The sequence below is a fragment of the Oncorhynchus kisutch genome, linkage group LG12, assembly GCF_002021735.2.
Source record: "Oncorhynchus kisutch isolate 150728-3 linkage group LG12, Okis_V2, whole genome shotgun sequence".
Lineage (NCBI taxonomy): Eukaryota > Metazoa > Chordata > Actinopteri > Salmoniformes > Salmonidae > Oncorhynchus > Oncorhynchus kisutch.
In genome coordinates, this window is record NC_034185.2 from 33,028,381 (window position 1) to 33,052,364 (window position 23,984).

At 44.3% G+C, this 23,984-nt stretch overlaps 1 protein-coding gene across 2 annotated transcripts in view; it reads left to right on the forward strand.

The window, feature by feature from the left end:
• The window catches only part of LOC109900886 (exostosin-like 3), a 41,661-nt gene extending 19,014 nt beyond the window's left edge, over positions 1–22,647 (forward strand). Inside the window, exons 2-6 of one of the 2 annotated variants that reach the window (XM_020496767.2) lie at positions 11,536–14,174; positions 14,904–15,031; positions 16,122–16,266; positions 18,279–18,407; positions 19,061–22,647. In XM_020496767.2, coding sequence (XP_020352356.1) covers positions 12,033–14,174; positions 14,904–15,031; positions 16,122–16,266; positions 18,279–18,407; positions 19,061–19,270 — 2,754 coding nt within the window. In that variant the 5' untranslated portion in view covers positions 11,536–12,032 and the 3' untranslated portion in view covers positions 19,271–22,647. The remainder of the gene's footprint in view (positions 1–11,535; positions 14,175–14,903; positions 15,032–16,121; positions 16,267–18,278; positions 18,408–19,060) is intronic. The other variant, XM_020496768.2, reaches the window with a different exon arrangement.
• The last annotated feature ends 1,337 nt before the right edge of the window (positions 22,648–23,984 follow it).

Below are 23,984 nucleotides of genomic sequence, written 5' to 3' on the forward strand. Positions count from 1 at the left end.
AAATGCCCGCTATTATATTATAACTATAGAATTAGAATAATCATTCTATTTTCATGATTCCAACAGTTCACCCAAGTGTTTTGCTCTAAATCACAAGTCAAATCGCAATTGCAATATTTGGTTAAAAATAAGGCCTAGATTGTTTGCCCATATCGTGCATCCCTATGTGGCAGTGTGGAAATGATCTCAAATGAGTGCAGGAAATGCTGAAATTGGAAATGCTGAAAATGATTTTTGGTTGAAGTTCAATTGAACAGTATAAAACAATCAGAATGGAGAAAGACGCAATGAAATCATTTAGAATGCATGTGTTGCCACCCTAGGGTCACGCACTACTCATGAAGCACATTTTGAACATTCATTATTCAAAAACATAAAATACTGTCAATTCTTTTATTTTTTAATACCCTGATATGATATTCTGGCCAGAAGTGTAGGACTCCCTCTCTTTCACTCACCCAGCCAGTGTGCAGAGAGACTGTTCAAACATTTAGAGATGCACTTGTCGCTTGCCTGGCGAAATGATAGTGTGGGAACCGGGAAGTTTGTTCTTCTGACTGTGTGCTTCTTAAACTCTGTCTGGAGGGTTAGCCAGTGATGGCTCAACTCGTCTCGACCTCAGAAACTAGAGCCACTGACGCTTGCCTGACTCACTTCTCTTAGGGCCTTATAAAATCGGTTTTATATTTTCTGCCCAATTCCGCTCTGACGAGCCCAGTCTAGACCTGTCTGGTCTTACTCTTTACCATAAGGATATAGGCCTAAAGCCTTCCAGCCTAACTAACTAGGCTGACATTTGGCCCTTTTCATGATTCTATGCTCAGTTCTCCCTTTTTACTCCCCTTTCTTCATGGAAACTTCATCATGTTGCCTTTTCACTGTCACCTGACGCACATTCTATAACTTTAAAAAGTTAGCTAGACATTAACAGCTCGAGTTCATAGCAGCCTCACTATACGGCCAAAATGAAATTAACTTTGATATCGCAATTAGATTAGACAGCTCTGTTCCCCGGCTCTGAGCACCAACGTGCTGACTAACTCCTCAACTGGCTGCTCCTTTATCTGGGTCATCAGGCTGTGCTTCTGCCTCTACCCCCTCCCGGGAGAACAGCCCGGGCCTCCTGATTTGATCATGTTGCAGAATTCTGAAATGGAGCTGAAATAATTGAGGTGGCCCAAGCCTTACATGTTCCTGTTGATGTAGCCCGCTTTAAGGTGAAGACAAAGAAACAGTATCGTAATGCATGCCGCTGTAATACAATGCTTTCCGGGCTGCCTTTTACAGCCTCAGTCTGTACCTCCTTGTGGTTGTCTTTCCCCGAAAGTGCAAGTGCAAATGGACCCTGCCGTCGATTAGGAGCTGAACATAAAACTGCCTCGTAACGCCGATGATTAGATTATCATTGATTCTCACATAAGCTGTGTCTGGCATGATCAATACTGTGTGTGTGGATCAGTGTTTCCGCTAAAGTAATTTAGCTGTGGCGCTGTGCCACTGCAAATGAATTGCCACCACGCTCCAAAAAATAAAATAAAAAGTCTGTTGAGGCGCACTTTAAAGATACTAGAACAGTCTACACATACCTTTTGTGACATGACGTGGTTTCTGTGAGAAGTACAGGCAGGGGGCTTGTTACCGGGGATGGATTTCTATTTTACACTAAATGACCAAAAGTATGTGGACACCTGCTCGTCGAACATCTCATTCCAGAATCATGGTCATTAATATGGAGTTGTTCCCCCCCCCCCCCCCCCCCCCTTGCTGCTATAACAGCCTCTACTCTTCTGGGAAGGCTTTACACTAGATGTTGGAACATTGCTGCGTGGACTTGCTTCCATTAGGCCACGAGCATTAGTGAGGTTGCGTTGTGCTTATCATTGTGAAAAAGGAAATGGCCTAACCCTAACTGTTGCCAAGATATTGGAAGCACAGAATCATCTAGAATGTCATTGTGTGCTGTAGTGTTGAGATTTCCCTTTACTGAAACTAAGGGGCTTAGCCCAAACCATGAAAAACAGCCCCAGACCATATTTCCTCTTCCACCAAACTCTACAGTTTAGCACTATACATTGGAGCAGGTAGCATTCTTCTGGCAGCTGCCAAACCCAGATTCGTCCGTCGGACTGCCAGATGGGGAAGCGTGAATCATCACTCCAGAGAACGCGTTTCCACTGCTCCACCCAAAGTGCATGGGGATCTTACAGTTGTGTGCGGCTGCTCAGCCATGGAAACCCATTTCATGAAGCTCCCGACGAACAGTTCTTGTGTTGTTGTTACTTCCAGAGGTAGTTTGGAACTCGGTAGTGAGTGTTGCAACCAAGGACAGAACGATCCCATTCTGTGAGCTTGTGTGGCCTACCACTTTGCGGCTGAGCCGTTGTTGCTCCAATACGTTTCCACTTCACAATAACAGCACTTACAGTTGCCCGGGGCAGCTCTAGCAGGGCAGAAATTTGACCAACTGACTTGTTGGAAAGGTGGCATCCTATGACGGTGACACGTTAAAAGTCTCTGAGCTCTTCAGTAAGGTAATTCTACTGCCACTATTTGTCTATGGAGCTTGCATTGCCATGTGCTCAATTTTATACACCTATCAGCAACGGGTGTGGCTGAAATAGCCAAATCCACTAATTTGAAGGGGTGTTCACTTTTTGTATATATACGGTATCTTTCAACCTTTATTTAAGCAGGGAGTTAGCATTGAGACTAGGGGTGTGAAGGTTTAAACATTAAAACTTTTAAACAAAGTTGAGATCCTTAACGTTAAGAAAAATCCCTAACTGATTTTTTTGTTCATTTTTTTTCTCTCCACTTTAGTTGAAATCACAATTCAGTTATCATAAAAAAAGATGATTTACCATGTTATAGCCGCTAGGCTTTAAAGGCCTGGGAAGTTGTGTAATTCAAGTAAAACCAGAGAGGAAGAGGCAAACTTTAGGCTACTTGGTGAATATGCAAGACAAGACATTGCGAGATTCACATTACCAAAAATGTATGAGAACCCTTCTGCCTTCTTCGGTCTGTTGCGTGTAGAATATCATGGCAGCGTTTCCCGAACTTGGTCCTCGGGACCCCAAGGGGTGCACCTTTTTAGTTTTTTTGCCCTAACACTGCGCAGCTGGTTCAAATTATCAAAGCTTGATGATTAGCATATTTTTTTTAATCGGCTGTGTAGTGCCAGGGCAAAAACCAAAACATGCAAACCTTGTGGTCCCGAGGACTGAGTTAAGGAAACCCTAGCCTATTCGTGGCACTGAGGTCTTCGGGGCCAGTCTTGCAGGCACGGGGTAGCCTGCTCTTCATTTTTGCCTCATATGAAATTGCAGAAGGCTTCCGGTAGCCTGGATCAATTTATGCTTTTCAGACAATGGAATGCGGCTATGGAATGTCTGTTAGGGTAGGCTACACTACGTATTTTTTATGCCGACATGAAACCTTCTCTGGTGATATGAACAAACATTTTACTTACCTGTAAAAGAGTGCCTCTTCTGAACCGGGACTAAAATCCATCACTAGGCAACCAGAACTGTCAATCAAATAATTGTGCGCTGACGCATGCAGCCTGCTGCCTGTGCGCAGACCACTCTCTCCTACAAAAGTACTTTAAAGTTAGTTAAATACCGTGACTTACCAAGACATTCAGTATAAATAAACACATCTAGCTAACACAGCATTAAAAAACAGCATAAAAAACAACACATCAATCAGCAACGTTTATTGTTGTCAGGGGGAAAAAAATAGATAATATTTTATGACAGAGCAGAATTCTACTGTTGGAAAAGATAAAGACCTGATGCAGCATTTTTTTTTTTTTTATCGTCTGAAAAGTTATCAATTGTCACGATCAACATGTAGCAGTGTTCTATGTCTGTAAAGGTTTACAGTAGATATAACTTCATTGCCCGGCCGTATTTTCCGAATTGACTGACCTTCATGTCTTAAAGTAATGATGGACTGTCGCTTCCTTTTGCTTATATGAGCTGTTCTTGCCATAATATGGACTTGGTCTTTTACCAAATAGGGCGTCTGTATACAAACCCTACCTTGTCACAACACAACTGATTGACTCAAACACATTAAGAAGGAAAGAAATTCCACAAATTAACTTTTAACAAGGCACACCTGTTAACTGAAATGCATTCCAGGTTTCTAACCCATAAAGCTGGTTGAGAGGATGCCAAGAGTGTGCAAAGCTGTCAAGGCAAAGGGTGGCTACTTTGAATAATCTCAAATATAAAATATATTTTGATTTAACACTTTTTTGGTTACTACATGATTCCATATGTGTAATTTCATAGTTTTGATGTCTCCACTATTATTCTGCAATGTAGAAAATGGTAACATGAAAAACCCTAGAATGAGTAGGTGTGTCCAAACTTTTCACTGGTATTGTATACACTACTGCTCAATGGTTTGGGGTCACTTAGAAATGTCTTTGTTTTCCATGAAAACATACATGAAATGAGATGCAAAATGAATAGGAAATGTAGTCAAGACGTTGACAAGGTTATAAATAATGATTTTTATTATTTCAGTGAAATACGGAACCGTTCGGTATTTTATCTAACGGGTGGCATCCCTAAGTCTAAATATTCTTGTTACATTGCACAACCTTCAATGTTATGTCATAATTACTTAAAATTCTGGCAAATTAGTTCGCAATGAGCCAGGCTGCCCAAACTGTTGCATATACCCTGACTCTGCGTGCAATGAACTTAAGAGATATGACACAATTTCACCTGGTTAATATTGCCTGCTAACCTGGATTTCTTTTAGCTAAAATATATACTTCTGTGTATTGATTTTAAGAAAGGCATTGGTGTTTATGTTTAGGTACAGTTGTCCAACGATTGTGCTTTCTTTAGCAAATGAGCTTTTGTTGAATCATCCCCCAGCGTTGCATCGATTATAGTTAACTGTACGGTTGCAAGATTGGATCCCCCGAGCTGACAAGGTGAAAATCTGTCGTTCTGCCCCTGAACAAGGCAGTTAACCCACCGTTCCTAGGCCATCATTGAAAATAAGAATGTGTTCTTAACCGACTTGCCTAGATAAATAAAGGTATAAAAAAAAAAAAAATCCAATTGTTATGAAAACTTGAAATCGGCCATTCTGATTAATCGGTCGACCTCTAATGTGTACTGACCAAGACCAGATGGAGAGCACACGTTACACTGGTTTTAGGGTCTCTGCACTGGCTACCTGTGAGTTTTAGAATTCATTTTAAGATTCTTCTATTGTATTTTAAATTAATCCACCGTTCTGGACGCCAATACATGACATGTCATACATGCTTTTAAGTTCTCTCAATGGTTAACAATCCTTCTTTAACCTGTCTCCTCCACTTCATCTACATTGATTTGAAATGGATTTAACAAATGATCCATTATTGATGTCACATCTTTCACCTGGATTCACCTGGTCAGTATGTCATGGAAAGAGCAGGTGTTCATAATGTTTTGTACACTATATTTTGTAGTTGGTTCCAGCAATGAGATGCTTTAAAACTAAACGTGGATTTACCTAGTTTGGTGGAGACCCGGGGAACCTCATGAGTTAAACATCTTTGTGAAAGGGTTTGGTGTCATGTTTATATATTTTAACAGCAAAGTTGGGTAAGTCGGAAGCTTGTGTAGTAGAGCTTTGTAAACAAAAAGGGAATAATTAAGAGACCTACGGTACTTTAATGAAGACCAGCCAACCTTTTGATACAGGATGCAGTGGTGAGTATTAAAACTGTCCCCTGTGATAAAGCGAAGGGCGCTATGGTAGACGGCATCCAAAGGTTTAAGAGTAGTGGCTGCTGCAATCTGGTTCATGGTGTCGCCATAGTCAAAAACTGGCAGGAAAGTTGACTACAATCTGCTTCCTGCTATTTACGGTGAGGCAAGATTAGTTTAAATCTTCGACCTTTTAACTAGCTCGTTCGTAGTTTAAAAAATAAAATAAAAACTTTGTAAATCCAAATGCCCAGGTATTTATGGGCGGGAACCCAATTGATGGAGAACCATCCAATGAATAACTATGGTAACTATGGTAACGATACAAAATAACAGATGAACTGGAATCACATTACCCGAACACATAGGCCTACATTATATTAACTTGTTTGTGCAAGTTTTTTGGGACTTCAATTTAATTCAATGGATGAAAGCTAGTTAAAAGATCACGTTTTGGATCTCGCTAATGAGGAACTCAATTGAGTAAATGCAGATAGGCAACCCCATGTTTGTCTTTATTTATTACCGCTACACTAAAACATGCTGGGTTGTTTGGTTGACCCAACTGCTGGGTTGTAGGTGTTGGGTTTTCTTTGAAAAGAAACAGGATGGGTGGTTGATGCGTTCTAAAGATATGACCCAGCAGGTCAGAACAGAAGACTGGAGGCGTAGTTTAGTAGGGGCGTGGCTTTCCTCCTGTGTAAAATGTATTCCTGTTCTTTTGTATAGTTATCACATGTTAAGGTTGAACATTTTTACATTTGTGTAGCTTCAATGAGACATACAGACCTATGAGTTCCCTAAAAACATATGCAAATCTCATTTTTGGGGATAAAATCCAGCATGAAAGTAAGAAAGTGTTGGTTAATTTAACCCATGTTTGGGTAATCCCAACAACCTAACGTGTTGTGTTATTCAGGCAACTCAACTGGCTGGGTCAAAGTAACCCAGTGTGTTTTCAGTCCAATATTTACCCAGTGCTGGGTTACGAAAGTGGGTTGTTTTTAACCAAGCATTTTTTTATTCTTCTCTATGCTGCTTCAGTTGGGCTAAAGGTGATAATGCTAGTATTTTCCATTAGCACCGGCTGTCGCTAATCAGCCGGTTACATTGTCCACTTCATATTAACCAGGCTACTTTCCATTTTTAAAAGTTTTAATTCTCTAGTCCGTCGAGCCCTCTCCAGCTCGAATGAACGATATGCGTCTTCTAGTGATCTATTGATAGGATAGGCGCCTGTCAGTCACCAAGCGAACGATGACAGGGAAACGCAGCAGCGACAAAGAGGCGACGCTAGCGGTTTCACTCTCTCGCCAAAACCTGTCAAAAATGAAACTTTCTGATGAGGCAAAGTGAATGCAGTGCGGGCATCTAACGCTTTGTGTAGCCATTAGCGAGGATGCTAATGAAAACACTCTTCTGGTAGACGAAGAGGCTTTCCCAAAGACCGTCTCAATTAAATGTTAACTACAAGTTATGCTTCCCTGGCAGAATGATATGCTAATTATTTGAATCAATCCAGTGGGTATTTGTTTTGCAAACTCTACCATCACGTGTGCACTACAAAAACAGCTAGGTGAGCACTTCAAATAAACAGTAACTACACCCACAATTCCTCCAGATTCTTCCCAGACCTCAAAAGTGGTCTCCTGATGCGATTTAAGCATTGTTGTGAACTTGTGATTTTTCAGAGTGAGAACAGGGAAATCTGAAAAAACGAAACCTTAAATTGTTCTGTTTTAATAAAATACATAATTTGAAAAACATACATTGTGGAAATTCATATGTTGCAGTACAACTGTAAATAAGACTCATCTCAAGAGAAGAAGTTTAAATGTTAACAGGTTTGTTGTCTTAGTAGTTCTCTTAGTCCTGATCATGTACAGTTCATCACTTTCCTTTACTTTTCTCTTATTTTGTTACAGCCTGAATTAAAAATATATTAAATTGTTATACCATGTCATTGTTGAATACTCATTTCTGATTATAATGCACAGTATATCAGCACGGTAGAATTCAATGTCTATAGAACATGAAAAAATTAACTATGTTTGAGCTGCTTTTTAAAGCAAAAGTCGAATTGAAAACGTTGGCATTGTTGAATTTGATTTTCATAAAAGCAAGCTAGGACCGATGGTTTGGTTAGCTAAACTAGCAAGTCGGTTTGGTTACGAAGGTGCCTACTGTAGCTATCTAGTAAAATTGCAAGCTACTTCAGTGGATGTTTAACGCAATTATATTGGCAAATTGACACATTTCTAGCAGCAAATGTGTTAAATTATAGCCATGGTATAAAAGGGATAATCAACTCGGGGTTCTATGCTTTCTCTGGAAAATAATGCAACTCCCTGGAAGGTCAGTTCCTCTCCGCTAGCGTGTTGTGGAACACACCTTCCACGTCGTTCATTATTTTCCAGAGAACGCATAGCCCCTTGTTGACTCAAGACATTTCCGATTTATTTAAGTATTCAACCCCTTTTGTTATGGCAAGCCTAAATAAGTTCAGGTGTAAATATGTGCTTAAAAAGTATTGTATGTTGCATGGGCTCACTGCGTGCAATAATAGTGTTTTAACATGATTTTTAAGTGACTAATGCGGCCCTAAAGTAATACTGCAAAAAATGTGGCAAAGAAATGCATTTTTTTTGTCCTGAATACAAAGCGTTACATTTGAGGCAAGTCCAACACATCACTAAGTATTTTCAAGCATGGTGGCTGCATCATGTAACAGGTATGCTTGAAATCGGGCACGGACTAGGGAGTTTTGGGGGGGATAAAAATAAATGGAATACAGCAATAAGCAGAGGCAACTTCCTATTGGAAAATCTGGTTGTCTGCTTTGGAACAGACACCGGGAGGCGAATTTACCTTTCAGCAGGACAATAAACTAAAACACAAGGCCAAATCTACACTGGAGTTGCTTACCAAGACAACATTGAATGTTTCTGAGTGGCCTAATTACAGTTTTGACCTAAATCGGCTTGAAAATCTAGGGCAAGACTTGAAAATGTCTGTCTAGTAATGATCAACAATCAACTTGACAGAGCTTTTAGATGAAAAATAATAATAATAATGGAGAATTATTGTACAATCCACGTGTGCAATGCGCTTGGAGACTTACCCAATAAAACTCAACTGTAATTGCCGCCAAAGGTGCTTCTACAAAGGATTGACTCAGGGGTGTGAATACTTATGTAAATGAGATTTCTGCAAATTACATTTTTAAAATAAATTTCCCCAAATTTCTAAACGTGTTTTCCCTTTGTCATTATGGAGTTTTGTGTGTAGATGGGTGAGGTAAAAAAAAAAAATCTATTTAGTCCATTTTGAATTCAGGCTGTAACAACAACAAAAAGTCTAGGAGTAAGAATACTTTCTGAAGGCACTGCAGGCCTAGACCTAGACAATATCCAGAACAACTTACAATATACTGAATTCATACATTTTCAGTCATTAAAATTAAGTCATGACTTTCCTACACAATACCACAACAAATATTTCCAATCTGAGAGGTAAACTCATATTCAAGTATGCAATAATTTTGCTGTGTATTTCAGATGGAATCTAGGCGTTAGAATGTACCAGAGGCCACCAAAATAGAGCTCCGACCCGGGGACACCTGGCTGGCTATGTTTTCTATTCACTCGTGGAAAACACTGCAATTCTTATGCTAATAACATGCCTAATAATATGGGCCATGCAAAGTTTACCCATATGTTATTGGGCTCATTTCTCAGTGTGGAAATTTTATTTTAGAGGGTGTCAGCATAATTTATTTTAACATATTTTTGTTAGAATGTCCGTTTAAATGGTCACCAGAACTGAGCTTCTCAGTCCTACTGGACCATAGAAATCCATCTACTCCGTGACCCCCCCCCCCCCCCCATAGGAAACACTGGCGTGGATGTTTGTGTGTTCCACATCCATGCTCTACATATTAAATTAAACTCTGTGGTACAGAGTAAAGACTATGCACTCTGAGGATTACCGAAGTCCTGCCGTTGTAGATGAGACTGTTTCACCCAAAGGCTAACACGAGCTGGGGCTCTAGTCGGTGTGTTTATGGCCCCAGATTAGATGTGGCATTGCTTTGCCCCCGAGAGGCTGCAGCATCTGCCTCCCATTACACTGTAGATTTGCATCCCAGCCCCGCAGCAATTATTCGGAGGCTCCTGATAGGCACTCTCTCGGGTCTCCCAGTGGCACCTAGAGGGTTCGAGTGCCAGCACCTCTTTCTGTCTCCCAGTGGCACCTCGGAGGTGCAAGGGCCAGCAGGCAGAGATGACGTCATGTGACACAGTATCACTTTGGAGCTGACCTACTGGGCGCTGTGCTGATGACTGCTGCCATAATGGCCCACACTGTGTTAAGAAGGCTAGCCCCTGATAGCAGCAAGGCTAGCCCCTGATAGCTACAGTACAGTGTGGAAAATAAGAGCAGACCTGTGTGGCCATATTGCAAGATGCTCCATTAGTCGGAGAAAAATGCATATGCTGGATGCTTGAGTCTCCAAATCATCACAAGGCTTTTAGTAATCTATGTGTTATAATCGAGCAGGCAGGCAAACATGTTTTAATAGGACAGCAGTGAAAGTGGCCCTTCTGCAGATTAGGTCTCACTGTAGCCCAATGAATGGTGCAGCCTACTTGTCACGACTGTGAGTTTATGGCTCATCTGCAACTGAACCTTGTCTGTTGCCAAGGTAAACACGTACTTGGTCACACTTTCTATTTTGTGATATTATGTGTCCGTGTGAAATCTCATTCTGAACTCCACTCTGTAATGTTAGTCCTATCGGGGAACATAGTGTTTGTGGTTTAGTGTGCAGGCCTAGTTGATAGGCCTTCAGCCAAACAAGCCGTATCTACCAATATGTAGCAGTGAGGACACTGTACTCTCTGGCCTTTAGATAGTCTAGTTCTGTCCTGTTTTTGTTCTGTCGCCTTGTCCAAGACTGGTGTGAACCAGCATTGATTAGTTTGTGTTCCATGCCTTTTTTTGTCTTTGGTCTGCTGGAGAATAAGCTATTTTCATTCTTTTCTGATGCAGTAGGACTCTTGTCTGAGAACAAATGCCTAATATGTCCTTTTTGGTCTCTGCTCCTGTCCCTGGCTGCCCTTACCATTTTAATCAGTATGTCTTTCCTATCAGCGCTTTGGTTTATCTGCTAATGGTCTGCTGATTGCAAAGCCAAAACTTTGTTGTTACTGTTTCCTCCAACACAGTGTATTGTGATTCTGCAGTCTCTCTTTTTAGAAATGAGCTGTTCAACAGGAAGACCTGTCTCCTTTGTGATTTAGCCTGGGGAAGCCAGCAAAGAGGAGAAAACCGTTAGTTCCTAATGAGGATGATGCCTAAAGGGATGAGATGCTGTTACTATGAACCATACCTTGTGTCAGTGGTTTTGATACAGTATGCACTGTGCTGCTGATCAGATAGGTTACTGATCTCTGTTTTAGGCTTGTGGAGAGACATGGGAAAAAACTAGACTCCTCATCATGATAACACAAGCATGTTTAAACCATCAAAGAAGCATTATTTGGCGAAATACATTTTCATATTGGCTAGTTTGTATTTACATTCAAATGTATGTTCAAATTATGTATTTTTGTGTTAACTTAAAACATATGTCACGTCACGCACACAATTTAATTGTTAAGAATGTTTATCCTCGTGATATCATCAGAATGCTGGTATGGTTCTTATTTGGATTATGATGTGAAGGCTGGACTTTTCTGGATTTTATATATACTAAGAATGCCAACTAAGTGACCTTAAATATTACCATTTTGACATAGTTTCTCTTTATCAGTTTCAGGTCTTGTTATTCAACGTTGAAGGAGAATTTGGAGGCCTTTCATTCTTTGACAGACCTAGAAGAAATGGGCACAACCAGGGCAGTAGCAGCTGACCCATGATGCCACACTGCAGGACTGTGACCAGCCATGCCCTCCTCCCCAACGTTTACCAGCAGGGGCTCCTCTCCACCCGACAGTTTGCTCACATAGGCCAGAAATACAACTACACCAGACAAGAGGAACGATGGCAAGGACTTGTTTGAACTATGGCACGCCAGCAAGACAAAGGTGAAGTCCCCCAACATCTGATACCAAAAGGAAAACCACGATCAGGTAGATCCACTCAGATGACATTTTATCCATTTTATGAGGACAAAACAAGTCGATTTAACAATTCTGATGGTTTAGCGGCTACACTGTTTCACCATGTTGACGAGGTTGCACCATGGCTGCTGATCCCTGTAGACTAGTAGAGACTCCGGCGCTGAGCTAAGCCCAGTGACCCTAACCCATGATGCAGCGTAACGGTGGCGGGGTGGGGCCCGGCGGCCAGCCGTGGCTGCTGCGGCGCGTGCGCCTCACCTGGCTCAGCTTCATGCTCTTCTTCATCCTGGTTTTCTTCCCACTCATCGCCCACTACTACCTCACCACCATCGACGAGGCGGGCGGCCCCGACAAGCGCATCTTCGGCCCGCGGCCCGGCGGCGAACTGTGCGAGACCAAGCACGTGCAAGACCTGTGCCGCATCCGTGAGTCAGTCAGTGAGGAGCTGCTACAGCTGGAGGCAAAGAGGCAGGAGCTGAACGGGGAGATCTCCCGGCTCAACCTGCGCATCGAGGCGTGCAAGCGGAGCATCGACAGTGCCAAGCAGGACCTGCTGCAGCTGAAGAATGTCATCAGCCAGACGGAGCACTCGTACAAAGAGCTGATGGCCCAGAACCAGCCCAAGCTCTCTCTGCCTGTGAGGTTATTACCCGACAAGGACGACCCAGGCCTGCCCCCGCCCAAGTCTGCCCGTGCCTGCCGCCTGCGCTCCTGCTTCGACTACGCCCGCTGCCCGATGACCTCGGGCTTCCCTGTGTACGTCTATGACACGGCCTCCTACCCCTTGGGCGAGTCCCTGGACCCATTGGTCAAGCAGGCCTTCGCCACCTCGGTAAAGAGCAGCATCTATGTGACGAACAACCCCAGCATCGCCTGTCTGTATGTGGTGCTGGTTGGGGAGCTGCAGGAGACTCCCTCCTCCCCCCTCCCGGCTTCCTTGGAGCTGGAGAAGCAGCTGAAGGCTCTACCCTATTGGAGGTCTGATGGACACAACCACCTCCTGGTCCATCTTTCCAGGAAGTCCATGACGCAGAACTTCCTGTACAATGTGAGCACGGGCCGAGCTGCAGTGGCCCAGTCTACCTTCCTGGAGCAGCAGTACCGCGAGGGCTTTGACTTGGTGGTGTCCCCGCTGGTCCACGCCCTCTCTGAGCCCAACTTCCTGGAGGTGCCGCCCCAGGTGCCCGTCAAGAGGAAGTACCTGTTCACCTTCCAGGGCGAAAAGGTGGAGTCTCTGCGAAGTAGCCTGCAGGAGGGACCGCACCAGTCCTTTGAGGAGGAGATGGAGGGAGATGCGCCAGCTGACTACGATGACCGCATCATCGGCACGCTCAAGGCGGTTCAGGACAGCCGCCTGGACCAGGTGTTGGTGGAGTTCACCTGTAAGAGCCCGCGGCCCAGCCTGCCTACCGAGTGGGCTCTGTGTGGCGAGAGGGAGGAGCGGCTCGAGGTCCTCAAGGCCTCCACCTTCGCCCTGGTCATCTCCCCCGGGGACTGTCAGTTGGTGGCCTCTGCAGGCAGTAGCATGAGGCTGTTTGAAGCCCTAGAGGTGGGGGCCATCCCTGTGGTGCTTGGGGACCACGCTAGGCTGCCCTACCATGAGCTGATCCGCTGGAGCGAGGCAGCCATCATGGTGCCTAAGCCCCGCATCACCGAGCTGCATTTCCTGCTGCGCAGCCTATCAGACAACGACCTGCTGGCCATGCGACGACAGGGCCGCTTCCTGTGGGAGACCTACTTCTCCACCTCGGAGAATGTACTGGGCACCATCTTGGCCAGCGTACGAACCAGCATCCAGGTGCCTGCCGCACCCATCCGCGAGGAGCCCGCCCAGGAGATCCCCCACAAAGCAGGCAAGATGGCCGGCACGGACGCCAACCTGGCCGACAACGGTGACCTGGACCTGGGCCCCGTGGAGACGGAGCCACCCTATGCCTCGCCGCGCTTCCTCCGCAACTTTACCTACACGTCAGCCAACACCTACCAAACCTGGAACCGTGCCCCGGGGCCTTTCCATCTGTTCCCCCACACGCCGCTGGACCCCGTGCTGCCCTCGGAGGCCAAGTTCCTGGGCTCGGGCACGGGCTTCCGCCCCATTGGCGGCGGTGCTGGGGGCTCGGGGAAGGAGTTTCAGGCAGCGCTGGGTGGTAACGTGCCCCGGGAGCAGTTCACGGTGGTCATGCTGACCTACGAGAGGGAGGAGGTGCTGATGAACTCCCTGGAAAGGCTCAACGGGTTGCCCTACCTCAACAAGGTGGTGGTGGTGTGGAACTCCCCCAAGCCTCCTTCAGACGACCTGCTGTGGCCAGACATCGGCCTGCCCATCGTGGTGAGTACTTTCCACCGCCGCTGAATACAAAACATGCCCCCGCTGCTTAGTGCTCACTGCTCAGACTGAACACTGATTGAATGGGAGAGAGTGATCTGAAAGGCCCTGCTCGTCCTACCCCATTCTGAAATGCAAATAGTGTAACTTGTGTCGTGGCGCAGCAGTCTTGGAAGGCCGTGTGTGTCTGAGAGTGTGCTGACATTTCATCTGCTCTCCCTGCTTCGCTTACAACTCTGCAGGGCAGCTGGACAAATTACACCAGCTGATATAGGTCTGTCTTTTAGAATGGAACTTAAACAGAATAGTCAAGTATCCCAATTACACTGTCTGTAGGAAAGAGATTCCCTCTCTGTAGGGAGATATGGGAGGAAAGTTTAATGATCTTGAATGACTAGCCTAATTGGTCCACCCATTTGACAAACCGCATAACTATTGAATGCTATTAGATCATTCCATACTTTCATGTTTTTTGTTAGATGGGTTAGCCTAATAAAGCTGTTGAGAAAGGGGGGGCTGAGTGGATTGGACCATTACCCTGTGCTATACTTTCATGAAATGCCACATTAAATGGATAGTGATGCAAAACATACGGTTTTTGCTCTGTATTCAAAGTCCTCTATCTTGACAACTTGACTACCGACATGCACACATTCTTGGGATTGTATTAACAGTGAACTAATTAAGAAAATACTTAAATATTTTCTCTTTAATACTTCTCCTGTCCTGCAGGTGGTGCGCACGGAGAAGAACAGCCTCAACAACCGCTTCCTGCCCTGGGACGCCGTGGAGACAGAGGCCATCTTGTCCATCGACGACGACGCCCACCTCCGCCATGACGAGATTATGTTTGGGTTCAGGTCAGTTAGAGGGGAGTCTGGGACCAGTCATTGGATCCAAAGCTCTTTGGAGAAAGAAAGTGTACTTTGTTTTGTGGCACTAATGCAACTGACCCTGGCAGATCAACAAGAGAGAAATGGACCATGTTGACTTTCAAACGCCACATGAGCATTAAGTACTAGACTTGCCTCACCTTGAATATAACATCAGGGCCATGTGCAAAGCTACATTGTGGGATTCAAAACAGAGGAGAGAGAAAAAAGCTGAGCTAGGGAATGTAACACCTCTCAAATCCATAGACGGCGCTCTACATGCAGTGACTGGACATGTTTGTTCATATTTTTAAACCATATCTTGAAGCTATACGTACTTTGTTTCCATTCTTTGTTGTTTGTAAACAATGGAGAAATACAACATTGGCCTATAATTTTGGGTTATGATAAAGATAGATCATTGCCCCCTAAGCCATTTATTGATAAGTTACATTCTTCAAGAAGCAATGGGTAAATATTGATTCTTGACCATTTTGAACAGCTTCCCAAAATCCCCGACTGCAGCATTGTCCACAGGTTTTACCACTTTTGCAGCGTGTCTAGGCAGGCACCGTATAAATGGGGTCATTTGTCATGAAGTATCCTGTAATCATTTTTTCCCTCACCTAGAACCACGGCTAAATTCCCACTGGGACTTTCTATAACGTGGGTGTAATGGGAATGTACTAGATCTCAAAGGGAAGGGGTTATACTCTTGTACGTGCCAAGCATTTTTCAGAGACTTCCAGAAGTAGGAGCGTGTCGTCTGATAACAGCATGTAGCTGTTGATACTCCCCAATCAGTGAGCACGTCCTTGTAGTCTCGTGTGCGTCTGTGTGCACGTCCGAAAATAATACACAACAGAACACATATCTCTTCTCCTTGTAGATTGCCTTCCTCGCTGACGAGCTGTGGATACCTTTTTGTCAGCTGTATGATTTTCCTTATAGGCCTACATGTACAATATAATATGAATATATTGTGGTCGCATTTTGATGCAATTCTCCTCAGCTCATTCTCCCCAGTATATTGCTGCCTTTTTCGTCATGTTTCTCTTGGTCTGGTTGTGTGGATCAGGGTGTGGCGGGAGGCCAGGGACCGCATCGTGGGCTTCCCCGGGAGGTTCCATGCTTGGGACGTCAACCACCAGTCATGGCTCTACAACTCTAACTACTCCTGTGAACTGTCCATGGTGCTGACGGGCGCCGCCTTCTTTCACAAGGTACCCCCGTCGTGACACCTTTCAACCCTGTGAGCCCTGACCTCTGCTGCACGTAGCTCTGTTCGGTGGTCCTCTGTAGCTCAGGTGATAGAGCATGGAGCTTGCAACACCAGGGTAGTGGGTTTGATTCCCGGGAAAACCCGTAATGTAAAGTGTGTTGGCGACTGCAAGTCACTTTGAATAAAAGCATCTGCTAAATGGCATATATTATTATATCATACAGTGTATTCTGAAATACTTTTTTCCACATTTTGTTGTGCGTTACAGCCTTATTCTAAAATTTATTAAATAGTTTTCCCTCATCTACACACAATACTGCATAATGTTGAAGCAAAAACAGGTTTTTAGACATTTCTGCTAATATAAAAAAACTGAAATATCACATAAGTATTCAGACCCTTTACTCAGTACTTTGTTGAAGCACCTTTGGCAGCGATTACAGTCTCAAGTCTTCTTGGGTATGATGCTAAAAGCTTGGCATCTGTACTTGGGGAGTTTCTCCCATTCTTCTCTGCAGATCCTCTCAAGCTCTGTCCGGTTGGATTGTGAGCATCGTTGCACAGCTATTTTCAGGTCTCTCCAGAGATATTTGATTGGGTTCAAGTCTGGGCTCTGGCTGGGCCACTCAAGGACACTCGGAGACTTGTCCCGAAGCCACTCCTGCGTTGTCTTGGCTGTGTGCTTAGAATCGTTGTCCTGTTGGAAGGTGAACTTTCGCCCCAGTTTGAGGTCCTGAGTGCTCTGGAGCAGGTTTTCATCAATGATCTCTCTGTACTTTGCTCCAGTCATCTTTCCCTCAATCCTGACTATTTTCCCAGTCCCTGCCTCTGAAAGACATCCCCACAGCATGAGGCTGCCACCACCATGCTTCACCGTAGGGATGGTGCCAGGTTTCCTCCAGATGTGACGCTTGGCATTCAGAACAGAAAATCTTGTTTCTCATGGTCTGAGAGTCTCTAGGTGCCTTTTGGCAAACTCCAAGCTGGCTGTCATGTGCCTTTTACTGAGGAGTGGCTTCCGAACTGGCCACTCTACCAGAAAGGCCTGATTGGTGGAGTTCTGCAGAGATAGTTGTCCTTCTGGATGGTTCTCCCATCTCCACTGAGGAACTCTGGAGCTCTGTCATTGTGACCATCGGGTTCTTGAACACCTCCCTGACCAAGGCCCTTCTCCCCCGATTGCTAAATCTGGCTGGGTGGCCAGCTGTAGAAAGAGTCTCGGTGGTTCCAAACTTCTTCCATTTAAGAATGATGGAGGCCACTGTGTTCTTGGGGACTTACAATGCTGCAGAAATGTTTTGGTACCCTTCCCCAGATCTGTGCCTCGACACAATCCTGTCTCTGTGCTCTACGGACAATTCCTTTGACCTTATGGCTTGGTTTTTGCTCTGTAATGCACTGTCAACTATGCAACCTTATTTAGACAGGCGTGTGCCTTTCCAAATCATGTCCAATCAATTGAATTTACCACAGGTGGACTCCAATCAAGTTGTAGAAACATCTGAAGGATGATCAATGGAAACAGGATGCAGCGGAGCTCAATTTCGAGTATCATAGGAAACGGTCTGAATACTTATGTAAATAAGGTATTTCTATTTTTTAGGTTTATTAAATGTAATTTTGTAAAATCTTAACCTGTTTTCACTTTGTCATTATGGGGTATTGTGTGTAAAATGTTTTATTTCATCCATTTTAAAATAAGGCTGTAACATATCAAAAAGGGAAGGGGTCTGAATACTTTCCGAAATCTGTCTTCTATAAGATACATCACCCTCATCCCTCCTCTCCATGACTTCCTTGTACTTTCTTTGGTCTGACCTGTCTCACCCTCATTGTACCTGGGCCATATTCATTAGGCACCAAACGGAAGAAAAGAACGTAAAACAGAGGGATGACTTGTCCACTGGACTCGCAAATTTTCTGTTGCACTTTTCTTTTTCTTTTTTTACATTGCGTGTTCTAATGAACGGAATGCCGGTTGATTCCCTCATATGTTTTGTCTCTCTGCTGCAGTACTACGCGTACCTGTACTCGTATGTGATGCCTCAGGCCATCCGCGACATGGTGGACGAGTACATCAACTGCGAGGATATCGCCATGAACTTCCTGGTGTCACACATCACCCGAAAGCCCCCTATCAAGGTCAGTGGGGCGCACACACACACGTATACTCCAAAAAGACACACACACACCCCCGGGCACTGTTTATTTATATTTCTGCTCACTTAGCCAACCATTACTCAACCTGACATGCTCAATATTCTGTGGCAAATTATAAATCAGAGCACAACAAGATTGGATTGTTGCCCTACGCTTGCGTTTCCCTCGACATCTATTTGCAAGACATTTATACTAGTATATACATATTTATGGCTAGCGGACTAATTATGCCAATCGAGCCAGGGGGAATTTTGGGACCTGGAATCTTGGAATATTCCCAGGTGTTCCATTCCGGAATTAGAACAGGCTTCGATGGCATGTGTGACTTGACAGCAAGTTGGCCCTGGTAAGAATAAGGCAGGTGAATAATGCATGTGGTGGGAAGTAACCTCCTATAACCAATGAGTGACTTTACTTTTCCTGGAGAATCAACCCTAAGAGTCAACCTTATTTTATGCACTGTAATATGTGTCGCGGTATTCAATTCTGTGCAAGTATTCTGTCCCAGTATTCATTGGCACACACTGCCATATTTTACGACCACATGTTCATGGTATCGACAAAGCAATCAAAATGGTTGTAGCATTGTGATTAGATACACACAGACACCACCCTTTCCATTTCCTCCCTCTTAGGTGACGTCTCGTTGGACCTTCCGCTGCCCCGGCTGCCCGCAGGCCCTGTCGCACGACGACTCTCACTTCCACGAGCGCCACAAGTGCATCAACTTCTTTGTCAAGGTGTACGGCTACATGCCCTTACTCTACACACAGTTCCGCGTGGACTCTGTGCTCTTCAAGACACGTCTGCCCCACGACAAGACTAAGTGCTTCAAGTTCATCTAGCCCAGGGCTAGGCCCAGCTAAGGAAGTTGGGCAGAACGGGGCAAGAGAATGAGGAACTCTGGCAAAACGGAAGAAAGGCGGAAGAGGGAGCAGAGAGGGCTGGTTCTGAGATGGATGGAGGTTTGGGGGTGAGGGCCTACACCTAAGAATTGGATCTAGGATGTACAATAACAACCCTCTCCAGTTAATTGGCTGAACCCCCTCAGAGCCGCCCCCCCACACCTTTACTGGAACCCCTGATAGGCTGGAAGCAGAGAAGGGCCGCTGCCAATCAAAAAGCCTTTTCATTTGTTTTCTGTCCTCATGTCATCTGTGTGTTTTATCAGCAACCACTACAGATTCAATTTTTTGCGCCACTTTTTATGGGCACGAGGGGTGGTAACACTGCCTACCCAAGGACTTAACTTAACTCTCAGAGCCAAACTCAAACTGACAATGTAAACGACTGGTTTTAAACTGACACAGGGAGAGCGAGACCGAGAGACAGTGGACTGTCGCAGTGGGTCCTGAGCTCCTGAATCACTAGCTAGACATGTAACCTTTTGGGAGAGAAACAAAGGGGCAAAGGCATATACAGTTTGTCATTGCACTCATTTCTTTATTTTTTTTTACTCATTTTACATTTATATACTCTACTCTTGTATATGAAACCGCGAGAGAAGCACTGATGGTCGCAGAAGTATTTTTTTTCGGTGATCTTGTTTTTTTGGTTTTTTTTACGTGGTGTTTAATTTTGTAAATCCCAATCTCGACGTGGGATTATCAGTCACCAAGACCCTCTTGTCGTTGGCAGACCCATAGAAATAGAATTACTAGAATGGGCAAAGCCCCTCAGACCATGGCATTCTCAGAGTAGATTTTGTTTCTATGGGCAGACCGAAGCTAACTCCAGACAGTCCCGTTTGTCACTCTGCCTCTCAATGACTACAGATGGAGACTAAAGAACAGGATTATTAGGCCACAAGTTCTATATATTTACCCCCTCAAATATTCATAGGAAAATGGGAAAGCAATTACCTAACACGTTTGTTAAGGCTACAGCAGACTATAATGGTTTTAAGCTGGACCGAAACACTTAGTAGGCCCTGTTGTTTTCAGAATGGTTGTCACCAGCCGTCACTGAGCGTTTACATGGCTTTTTGTGACTTTTTGGATCTTGGTGGTATTAGGCTACCTATCAATGGTCGGCGTTAAATGGCGGGGTAGTCGTTCCTATATAGTCCTCTAATGAAGTGTTCAGTAATGGAGGAGGGTGAACTTACCCCTAGATTCTGATATTGGGTCAGTTTTGCATTTCCCCCACCAATGGTTAAAGGCCCAGTGCAGTCAAAACCGTTGATTTTTGTGTTTTATCATGTATTTCCACACTGTGAGGTTGGAATAATACTGTGAAATTGTGAAAATGGTGACGCCTTTTTTAGTGTAAGAGCTGTTTGAAAAGACAGACAATTCAGACTGTTTTGGTGGGAGGGAGACCTCTCTGCCAATAACAGCTCAGACCACTGCTCTTTGCTAAGAGGCTATTTTTGTTTGTTTTCAATTAAAATGGTCAAAAAGAATCACAGTAAGGTACTTAATTGTTACCCAGAAGTGATTTGATATTGAGATAAAAATGGCTGCATTGGACCTTTAAGGTTAGGATTGGGGGAGGAGAAGCTGATCCCAGATCTGTACCTAGGGGAAGACTTGACCCCGGAACATTTAATAATTGTTTCAATTGGGCACTTTCGGGAAACACAAGTCTAAAAATATCAGACCTTAGTGCAAGGAACTGAAAAACAAGCTTATTTTGGTGTTTCTATCCCTCATCATCATCACAGTTCCATTCAGTATTAACCTCCAAAATGAGCTGCTTCTCTACGTCCGGTCCCTCAAGTTTCATTTTGTAACGATTGATGCTCAATGAATGTTTTCTTTGCCAAATAGGTACGATTTTTAACTGCTGAAAAACGGCACAATGTTTTGCAGAGTGCACAATGTGAGCGCTTGTTAATAGGATGCGGTCTGGTACACCCTTGCCCCCTCACCCTTTTTAGACAGTATCCCCCCACTCCCCACTCTTAAAAGAAAAGAAGGTTGACTCCCCCCTCACCAATTGAAATGGCAGTGCCTATACAGCCCTTATAAATGAACGTGCTTTGACCTTTTCTGGGTTCATTCCATTGATTTGACTTGAGGATCTAATCTGTAACACTAGATCCTTTATTTGAGATGATTCAGGAGATGTGACGACACTGTCGATCAGCAATAGGAATCTATTTGATTCTGGGAAGTTCAAACTATGGAACTCCACATTATCGTCCCCATGATGTCTGTATATTTATTGAATTGAATATATAAAATGGGTATACTAAGGCTTGCTTCTGAAGGGGTTAACTTTGTGACTAGAAATGATGACTGCAATAAAATGAAAGGTGATCTTGGTCAACGGAACCTCCTCACCTGACTGACCACGCATCACTGGTCCACTTCAACATCTATTCCACATGGGTTTAAAGTCCTTTCATTGAAATGATGTGGAAACAACTTTGATTCAACCAGTGTGTGTGCCCAGTGGGGGGGGTGGCCTCATTAGAACACTAACGAGAACCAGCAGGTGGCATTGACAGCTCGACTTAAAACTCTCCCTAAAACACATCTCTGGCCTACGCCAATCCTAACCTGAACCTTTTTAAGAGGTGAAAAGCAAAACTGATCTGAGATCAAGTCTTTGAGACCACTACAGTCTGGGTATGTGCTCAAACCTGTTTTTGACTGACTCAGTCAGCCCATTTGCAATAATGTGCACTCACACATACCAGTGGCTTGAGTTTGAGCTCCAGATGCTGTCTGAAAAATTACCTGGCTGACAGACACACTCCTAACATTTCCAGGGGCAGGGAGGGGTCGACTCGGGTGACGTCTCATGCAGTGCTTTGGAAGTCCCACCTCTCCCCTCCCCATTTTCCCCCTCAGCGGACAATGACACAGCTGGTTTTTCTAGTGTCAACAGATGAAGAAAGAGGGCCAGGAAAAAGCCACCAATCATTCCTGTAGCTAGCTGTTTAAGTGTTCTGAAACGATGCGCTCATGGGACTGTTTCCCCCAACACACCCAGCCCTGGGTCTTGTTCATTAGGCACCAAACAGACTGAAACAGGAAGTCCCTATCTGGAAGTTGGTCCAATACATTAAAAAAAAAAAAATCTAAAATCAAAAAACGCTTTAAAGCTGTTTGCTAGTGTGCCCCAATGAATAGGACCCTGGGCTAGGCTACCTGCCAACTGCAACTACTGCTGCCTGCCCTGTTCTGTACCAGACTGACCACTGATGACAGGGTAAAACAAACCGTTGAAGGCCAGACATGGAATTAAAATCTCAACGTTAGTTTAAAGCGTGTCTCTGACTCGTGTTGTTCTTTTGTCGTCCAACTCCCTGTCTCCTCCTTTCACCGCAGAAATGAAAAAGTAGGCATACATTTCCTGACGTTCTCTATTCTCACACGTTATTAGCCACTATGAGCATGTTCAGCTTCATCAATGACACTGGAAGTTAGACTCTGGGGATTTACTTTAGTCAGCATACTGGTGGATCTCAGCGCAATATGTCACCAATCTCTCCATGACTCCATGCTGCGAGGTGTGGCTGCACACGGTAGAAACCCTGACCCAATGGGTGTGGGGCATTGGGCAGCAAGCCTGAACTAAACACTGAGCCACTAATATCACAAGAGGGAGAGATGAGAGACTCCTCCCCTCATCTCCAGCCAGGAGAGCGAGGGAGGAGGGGGTTCTTGTAACAGTAAAGCCGGGGTGTGGTGCTAGTACGAGACTCTAGTGTTCACTTCTGCTTCTCGGTGGCAGCCATCAAACATGTTTCACAGTGAAATGTGAAATAGACCCTGTGTTCCAGGCCTGCTTCAGAGTCAGCATGACACACTCTGTGGAATCCTGCTTGTCATACTGTGTACACCTTTTGTAGCATAACTTCAGTACCCATAATGCTCTGTTTCACCAGTGATTCTCTACATAGAAATATAACGACTAGATTATATTTCTATGGAAGAGCATACTGTAATGTGGATGAATTAAATATATATTTTCTCGCCCACCTACACACAATACCCCCATAATGACAAAGTGAAAACATGTATTTTGACATTTTTGTACATTTATTGAAAATGAAATACAGAAATATCTCATTTACATAAGTATTCACACCCGAGTCAATACTTTGTAGAGGAACCTTTGGCAGCGATTACAGCGGAGTCTTACTGGGTAAATCTCTTAAGAGCTTTCCACACCAGGATTGTGCAATGCTTACCCATTATTCTTTTAAAAAGTCTTCAAGCTCTGTCACATTGGTTATTGACCATTTCTAGACAACCAATTTCAGGTCTTGTCATAGATTTTCAAGTAGATTCAAAACTGTAACTTGGCCACTCAGGGACATTCACCGTCTTCTTGGTAAGCAACTCCAGTGTAGATTTGGCTTTGTGTTTTAGGTTATTGTCCTGCTGAATGGTGAAGCAGACTGAACCAGGTTTTCCTCTAGGATTTTGCCTGTGCTTCTTTCCATTCCGTTTAGTTTTTATCCTGGAAACCTCCCCGGTCCTTATTGATTACAAGCATACCCATAACATGATGCAGCCACCATTGAGCTTGAAAATATGGAGAGTGGTACTCAGTAAAGTGATTTTCCCCAAACCTAACGCTTTGTGTTCAGGACAAAAAGTA